Here is a 9,092-nt window from a genome sequence, read left to right on the forward strand (position 1 = left end):
CTAGGCTGAGTACTAGGTTGAGTACTAGGCTGGGTGCTAGGTTGAGTACTAGGCTGAGTACTAGGTTGAGTACTAGGTTGAGTACTAGGTTGAGTACTAGGTTGAGTACTAGGCTGAGTACTAGGCTGAGTACTGGGTTGAGTACTAGGTAGGTTGAGTACTAGGTTGAGTACTAGGCTGAGTACTAGGTTGAGTACTAGGTTGAGTACTAGGTTGAGTACTAGGTTGAGTACTAGGCTGAGTACTGGGTTGAGTACTAGGTTGAGTACTAGGTTGAGTACTAGGTTGAGTACTAGGTTGAGTACTAGGCTGAGTACTAGGTTGAATACTAGGTTGAGTACTAGGTTGAGTACTAGGTTGGGTACTGAGTTGAGTACTAGGTTGGGTACTGAGTTGAGTACTAGGTTGGGTACTGAGTTGAGTACTGAGTTGGGTACTGAGTTGAGTACTGGGTTGGGTACTGAGTTGAGTACTAGGTTGGGTACTGAGTTGAGTACTAGGTTGGGTACTGAGTTGAGTACTAGGTTGGGTACTGAGTTGAGTACTAGGTTGGGTACTGAGTTGAGTACTGGGTTGAGTACTGGGTTGAGTACTGAGTTGAGTACTGGGTTGGGTACTGAGTTGAGTACTAGGTTAGTACTGAGTTGAGTACTGGGTTGGGTACTGAGTTGAGTACTAGGTTGGGTACTGAGTTGAGTACTAGGTTGGGTACTGAGTTGAGTACTAGGTTGGGTACTGAGTTGAGTACTGGGTTGAGTACTGGGTTGAGTACTAGGTTGAGTACTGAGTTGAGTACTGGGTTGAGTACTGGGTTGAGTACTAGGTTGGGTACTGAGTTGAGTACTGGGTTGAGTACTGGGTTGAGTACTAGGGATGGTCGCACCATAGGTAGGACTCTGGGTACTGTGTGTAGCTACAGGGGGCTTGTGTGAGATTGTAGGTTGCTCAATTGTACCAGGCATGTTGGGAGCTGGGTACCATGACACAGGGGGAGCAGCAGAGCGAGGCGTCGCCTGTGCTGGATGGTGTATCACTGGAGTGATGGCGGCTGGATTAGCCGGCGGGGGATGCATGTTCTGTGGTACGGTAGGAAGGGCTAGAGGCACAGGTGCCACTACGTGGTGCTGTTGTCCAGGTGGTGAATAGGTCGGCTCAGATGCTGCTGCACGCACAAGAGTCCTCATCTTTGACTCTTGAAGGAGTGAGGTGGCCAGTTTGGCAACTTGAAGTTCCTTCTCCTTCTTCTGTCCAGGCGTTTAACGATAACTTCCTGTGCACATTGTGCTTCCTGCTGTAGGCGTTGTAAACGTTTACACTCCAGGTTGGCGTCGTAGTCTTCTTGTACCTGGCGCTGTAGCTCCTCAAGCTCCAGGGAGTGGATGTACTCCTGGAGGATAGCTTCCTGGACTGGTGAGAGAGCATGTTGTCGGTGTACACTCCCAGATGAACGATGGGAGCCAACACCTGACCTTATGGTGGGTCTAGGAATTGACAGACGTGAGGACCTACTACCTTCATACGGGGCCCTTGTGGTACTCGCCGGGTATGAACGATGGGAGCCGACACCTGACCTTATGGTGGGTCTAGGAATTGACTGATCTGAGTACTGACTGATCCGAGTACTGACTGATCCGAGTACTGACTGATCCGAGTACTGGCTGATCCGAGTACTGACTGATCCGACTACTGACTGATCCGAGTACTGACTGATCCGAGTACCGAGTTCAGGTTCATATCCCACTTCGAGGTCACGTAGGTGGCTTGGTAGGTGGCGCTCTCTCTGCGGGTGAGCGGTGGTCTCTGTGGTGTCCTGGTCTGCCATAGCGTCTTGGAGGAGCTCTATCCGGCTCGAAGGACCATGAAACGGAGGGCTAGGGCCTCCACGGGTTGCGTTTGATAGAGCTGGCGGACACTATGGCGTTGTAACTCCGATTAAAGAATCACACAGAGGCGTGCTGCAGGTATTGGTTGTATTTGGGAACAGAAAGGTGTGTGTGGTTGTCTACAAGGGAATACAATACAGTATACATTAGTAAACACAAAGGAATACAATACAGTATACATTAGTAGACACAGTAGTGGCGCACATAAACATAATGTCATAAACATGTGGTCTATAGCTGCAATAATATTCATTAGCAATACAGTGCAACTACTAGTAACCAAGACATTCACTTAACCGGAGTTATTATAGATAACCTACATAGCCTATGCAGGGGGATTACTCATGCAGTGCATGTAAACAATATATAGGTAGGCGGACTGTAAACCGGGTGTAAAGATACATTCTATTCACTAGAAGTAGTGAGTGAGTTATATAGCCTAGGCTAGCTCATGTGCGGCTAAGCTAACCACGCAGCATCACTAGCAGGCAGCATATCATAGCAGGGGGAACCTAGGTTGGCTAACGTGTAGCTAAGCTAACGGCGCAGTGTTTCAATAACAGAGGGAACAACGTCAACAGGAATAGAACATATGAACATACTGTAAAGGTAGAGTAAGCTGAAGGGATGAATTAGGCAGGACTAAACATAGGTACCGTACTCACGTGTCATTTACGCACACGTTCCTCAAAGGGAAAGATCTTACTGCTGCAACAGCCGCACCGTCGGGCAGCAGCACAGAGAACAGCTTGTGCACACGTTCGTCAAAGGGAAACTCTTAAAGGGCCAGTAACGTTATCAGAAGACTAGAGTGCAACACTAGCACATCACGCTGAACGAATACACTGGCATAAATCAATTACCCTATCCTGTCAACAACAACATATTAAAGGGCTATTACAGAACAAAGTAGTCTATTAACGGGCTTTCCTACAACCTGTGTACGCACGTTTGATAAATCCCGATTTTTCTGTGCGTAGAGACATTCTAAATGCCGTGCTTAGGAACGAAAATAGAACACTTTCTACGCATTATTGATAAATGAGGGCCCTGAAGCGTAAGCCAATCACCAGAGTGCTTATATGACCAGGTCCAGTCCAGTAATGAAGTGATGTAGGGTGGGAGAAGATCACCAGTAATGGCTGTCTACAGGAACAGATGCCAATGCAAGTCACGTCTCTCTGCAGCGAGAGTGGTGTGTGGAGGTGATAATTAATAGGATAATTATTACACATTGTCGCTTAAATACCCCGGGGGGAATGGACTGGTCTCTACCACCAACTTGCTTCCAGTCAGCGGGTTTTGAGGGTAACACGGTCACATGTTGTGGGCTATAGTGTAGTAATCTGAGGGAGTCAGTCGCTTTCCAGCCCATTACAATCCCATTAAGGCAGTGCATTATTCTAGCTTAGAGTCACTGCACTATCAACACTCATCAGCTAGAGTGTTTTGGTGATTGGCACCAAGCATCCTCCCCCCCCCCCCTCTTCTGTTTTCCTCCCCTCCTCCTCCTCCTCCTCCTCCTCACTTAGCTTCCCCTCATCATCTCCTCTTCCGCCTTTCCACTCCGCTCCTCTCATTTCCTCCTCCTTCAACCCCATTATCACCGACTTACCGAGGCTTCCAGTCACACGATCACGAGTGGCGCCGATTCACGTCAATTAATCTATCATCCCGTAAAAACCCTCTTAGAGAGTAGAATTACAGCCGCCGTCATGCGATGTCGCAATACGGGTAGAGTCGCACGGCAACGCCAGACCGTAGGTTGGTATTAGAGGTGGAACTATTTTATGAGATGTGGGTTACATAATGGTTCATTCTACGTTTAGTTATTCATAGGCGAAGTGTACAGAATTAAAAGCCCACTAATATTATTACCTAATTCCTGCGTGACCCGTTGACTTTCCGGAAGGGCGGCCCCGGCCCGAGGTGGGTGTGGTGTGAGTACGGGGGGAACTGAATTGATTTGATCTGCCCTGACAGGCGCTCGGCAGTGATGTCATATGGAAATGCCAGATGTGGCGTCGACCCGGGGCGAGATGAGGTATAGGCTTATACCTGCTATGCCCATATACAGTAGAACCACTTTAGCGGACATAATGCACTCACGCACACACACACACACACACACACACTTTGGAGGTATGGACAGGAGATGTTTATGTGTTTCTTTCACTGTTATTCTCACTCGGCTACACTTTGGGAATGGGTATATTACGCAACTGATCCGTACGGATCAAAGTTGAAGAACAGTGTAGCACTCTTTCTAGGAACGAGAGAGAGAGAGAGAGAGAGAGAGAGAGAGAGAGAGAGAGAGAGAGAGAGAGAGAGAGAGAAGAGAGAGAGAGAGAGAGAGAGAGAGATACTCTGTGTCTCTCTTGCAGTGTATCAGGTTGTGTTAATGTTGGCTGCATTTGCAACAATAAAAGCACTTTGAAATGATCTCTCTCTCTCACACGCACACACACACACACGCACACACACACACACACACACACACACACACACACACACACACACACACACACACATACACACACATACTGACCTACTCAGGAGTGGACTGTGTATCTTTATGCACTTTGCTACTAAGGAATCTACTTGGCCTATACTACTACCTACTATGCTAATATGCCTACTATACTATGCACTCATTTACATTTACATTTAGTAATTTAGCTGACGCTTTTATCCAAAGCGACTTACACGTTCTGTACGACAAGTCAGCAGGAAGGGTACAACTCTTACAACTGAGTAACAATGTTCATCAAACAGTGCTGAAACTTGGGTGCTGCAGTGTTGAGTGCATAGTAGTAAAGACAAGACATAGTATAGTAGGTAGAGTGCATGATAGTATAAGACAGTAAGAAGGTTAGTGTATTTTTTATTCATTTCAGATATTGATTGAAGAAGTGTGTTTTTAGTCGATGGCGAAAGATTGATTGGGTTTTGGCTGTCCTAACTGTGGTGGGAAGTTCGTTCCACAATTGTGGAGCGAGGACCAAGAATAGGCGGCTTCTCTTTGATGACCCTCCCGGAGTTTGGATAGGAGTGGGTCTGAGGCGGCTAGAGGATGTAGAGCGGAGGGGTCTTGAGAGTATGTAGTTAGAGACCATTAACCGGAGGTAGGCGGGAGCCGTTCCCTTCGCTGTGCGATATGCCAGGTTGAGGACCTTGAAGCGAATTCCTGCGGCGATGGGGAGCCAGTGCAGGTCCCTAAGAAGCAGGGTAACATGGGCTGACTTTCGTAGGTTGGAGATCAGACGGGACGGCTGCTTTCTGAATGAGTTGAAGAGGCTTGGTGGCGGTGGTCGCTAGACCAGCAAGCAGTGCATTGCAGTAGTCGAGGCAAGACATGACTGTTGATTGGACAAGGAGTTAGGTGGCTTCTTTTGTCAGGAAGGGACGGATCCTTCTGACATTGCTCAGGAGGAACCTGCAGGTTCTGGTTGTTGCGGCGATGCGAGCGGAGAAGTTCAGCTGGTCATCCAGGACTACACCAAGGTTCTTAGCGGTCGGGGACGAGGCTACAGCTAAATGTTCCACTGTGAGCAGCAGTGTTGGGCAAGTTACTTTAAAAAAGTAACTAGTTACAGTTACTAGTTACTTCTTCCAAAAAGTAACTAAATTACTTACTCAGTTACAAATTATAAAAGTAACTAGTTACTTCAGAAAGTAACTATTGCGTTACTTTCAAGATATTTTTTTTTACATAAACAACATACACAAATCTAAACTATTTTAATGTTGCTGTGGGACAAAGTGAGACTAGCCTCCAATCAAATGCCATGTGTAGGCTATGTAGATATTATAATTACTATGTTTATATAGTGGATCATACAAATACAAACAGAATAGATGTTTTGGAACTTTTGATATGTATTGCCCCTCAACAGGCCACAACTGGGCAACATTAAATTATGCTTGTTAAGCACTATACCAAAAATAAATAACAAATATATACTGATTGATTGAACATTTTAATTAACAGATTTCAGAATGGGTACAATACAGTACGGCTCAATACACACAATTGTTAAGGGGATGCAGACCAGAGAAAGAGTTTCGTCTTGTTTACATCAGGGTCCCCCATTTTCAATTCATGACATTTATGATGAAAGTCTTTCTCTGGTCTGCATCCCCTTAACAATTGTATGTATTGAGCTGTACTGTACTGTACCCATTCTGCAATCTGTTAATAAACTTTTCAATCAATCAATCAATGACATACACAACATACAGATATAAGAATCTAATCGAATCATCTAAACTAATCTAATCATTACATTTAAGACATGCATGACATACAGATATATATATCTCTCTGAGCAGCTGAAGCCTGTGCTATTAAACCAGGAAGTGCAGCACTGTTGATAAGGCTGTCAGCACTGCAGTATAGCCACTCAGTGCCCTGCGCTGCAAAGAGTGAACACTGAACACAAAACGCTCAAGGACCCGCGGTCTCATGTTGACATTGTGTTGTTCGTTGGATTCGTTTTTGAGCTCAAAACGTACACTACACGGACCGCGGTCTCATGCTGACTGATCAGTGACCCTATTGGATCAGTGATCGCTTGTCTTGTCGCGCTGTGTGTCAGACTCTGGATGCTTTAGACACCCGCCCACCTCCACCTCTGATTGGCTTACCATGACATTGTATTCAACCTCAGCCAATCGTCAGCATGTATGCTTGGCTCGCGCACTGTCCACTAAACAAGGAAGAACATTATTATTGCCTCTCGGCGCAGAGATATGTCTGATGAAAGAAACAGGTTCATTCATAGTAACGCGCCGCATTTTTTTGTAGTAACGATAACGACGTTATTAAGATTGGAAGAGTAATCGTTACTGAAAAAACGAACGCCGTTAGTAACGAAGTTACTTATAGTGCCGTTATTCCCATCACTGGTGAGCAGAGAGGATTTGGCCGGCGGGGGAAGCAGTTCTGTTTTGCTTAGGTTCGTTTGAGGTGGTTGGTCGTCATCCACGCAGAGATGTCGGAAAGACAGACAGGCCGAGGGAAATGAGGAGGGGTCCAAGGACAGATCCCTGGGGGACACCTGTCCGAAAGGGGGGGGGGGGGGGGCGATAGCGACCCTCTCCATAATACTCGGTAGGAGTGGTCGTCGAGGTAGGATGTCAGCCATGCCAGTGCAGAGCCAGTCACTCCCATTCCTGTGGGGGATGCGAGGAGGATATGATGGTTGACCGTGTCGAAGGCTGCTGACAGGTCCAGGAGAATCAGGACAGAGGAGAGGCCCTTCGCTTTTTCTAAGTGAAGAGCCTATGTGACCGCTATGAGGACCGTCTCTGTGGAGTGACCAGTCCTGAAGCCTGACTGATTAGGGTCTAGGACGTCATTCTGTAATAGATAATCAGTAAGTTGGTTGGATACAGCACGTTCAAGTGATTTAGAGAGACTGTAGCAATCAGCTAAATGTAAACACACACACACACTACACATGCTCTCCCCCTGATCCTCCCATCCTTTCTCTTATCCTTCTTATCCTTCCTCTCCTCCATCCTGAACTAACCTTGTATTCCAGTTCTCCAAGAGAACATTGGTGATGAGGCAGCATCACATACACCCCCCCCCCCCTCACACATCATCAACAGTAGCTTATGAAGTTAGCCTCAGCCATGTACCAGCCGTGATAAAAGTCCACTCCTGAGTAGGTTAGTATGTGTGTGTGTGTGTGTGTGTGTGCACGCGTGTGCATGGATGTGTATGTGGTGTAAATCTGTGTGTATTTACTATGAGTCTGTGTGGATCTATACATGTGTGTGTGTGTGTGTGTGTGTGTGTGTGTGTGTGTGTGTGTGTGTGTGTGTGTGTGTGTGTGTGTGTGTGTGTGTGTGTGTGTGTGTGTGTGTGTGTGTGTGTGTGTGTGTGTGTGTGTGTGTGTGTGTGTGTGTGTGTGTGTGTGTGTGTGTGTGTGTGTGTGTGTGTGTGTGTGTGTGTGTGTGTGTGTGTGTGTGTGTGTGTAGGTGTGTGTGTGTGTGTGTGTGTGTGTGTGTGTGTGTGTGTGTGTGTGTTGTCCTCGAAACTGAGAGACAACCGACTTGGACAGTTGTGAGATATATATATACTGTATATGCGGCCGTCAAATTACATTTCAGGCAGTCGAGGACAGACACTGTACCTTCTGCTGGTGTCCAGATGTCAACCAGCACACAGGCTATTCCTGTCCTATGAATCAAGACTTATGTGGCCGTAGAGGGAGGAACACCATCCAGACCAGGGTCAGGGCCAATTCAATCAATTTCAAAATGTAAATAGAAATGGCAGTTTGTTTACTTTTGATAAAGCAGGCATTGTCAAACATTTATGAATAGGTTGTATTGTGTTTCTAGGCAGCAAGGACGGTTAGCTTGATGCTTTTGTAATTCCACCTCTCACGCATGGGTGAAACAGGGTCTAGAAAGGGATATATGATTAGCCTTTGATGTCCGTACATTTTGAATGAAAAATGGAAAACCACTTGTTCTTGTTCTTCACAATAATCACCTACAAGGAGAATGAGTTAGCTAAGCAGTTTTGTCCATATAGATATTATTTATATAGAATATCCACACGTAGCGTTTTTATCACGAAGGTCAGCAGACAAAGTACGGTGAATATGATCAAACGTTTCACGCCAAAAACTTTGAGTATTTCCAAAGATGCTCTGATAGACTGATGATGCATTGAAAAAGCTGCAGCCAATGGGATTGCTCTCCTCTCTCTCTAACACAGGTCATATTAACGTTAACACTGTGACAAGTCTCAAACAAGTTAGTTTTGCTCTACATGTTAAGTAAATATTCTATTTTAAAAAGGAAATAAACCCCATTTGGCCAAAACCTCTACATCTCTCAATGGGGTGAATGTAGCTCTAGCCTCCTAAGGTGGGGTTGGTCAGTAGGCTAACCCTGCCAATGCCATGCCATGCACAGCTCAGGAGATGCATTACAGGAACTGGGAACCACTTGGTTAGTTTCCCTTTTGAAAGGTCTCTGGTATTTGACTTTGGATGGAAGAAGTAATCTTAATACAACGCTGTCCACATGACATCACGGATGATTCCAGATGGAGTTTCAGTGTTACAAATAATAATAATAATAATAATAATAATAATAATAATAATAATAATAATAATAATAATAATAATAATAATAATAATAATAATAATAATAATAATAATAATAATAATAATAATAATAATAATA

At 45.4% G+C, this 9,092-nt stretch overlaps 1 protein-coding gene across 1 annotated transcript in view; it reads right to left on the minus strand.

Annotated features, from left to right (window-relative positions):
- The window catches only part of LOC311237095 (exosome complex component 10-like), a gene marked incomplete at both ends in the record, with an annotated part of 82,246 nt that extends 78,762 nt beyond the window's left edge, over window positions 1–3,484 (minus strand). The window contains 2 exons of the mRNA XM_084324901.1: window positions 1,315–1,407; window positions 3,412–3,484. Coding sequence (XP_084181027.1) covers window positions 1,315–1,407; window positions 3,412–3,484 — 166 coding nt within the window. The remainder of the gene's footprint in view (window positions 1–1,314; window positions 1,408–3,411) is intronic.
- Window positions 3,485–9,092: the final 5,608 nt, after the last annotated feature.

This window comes from Notolepis coatsorum, assembly GCF_963971535.1.
Source record: "Notolepis coatsorum genome assembly, chromosome: 11".
Taxonomy (NCBI): domain Eukaryota; kingdom Metazoa; phylum Chordata; class Actinopteri; order Aulopiformes; family Paralepididae; genus Notolepis; species Notolepis coatsorum.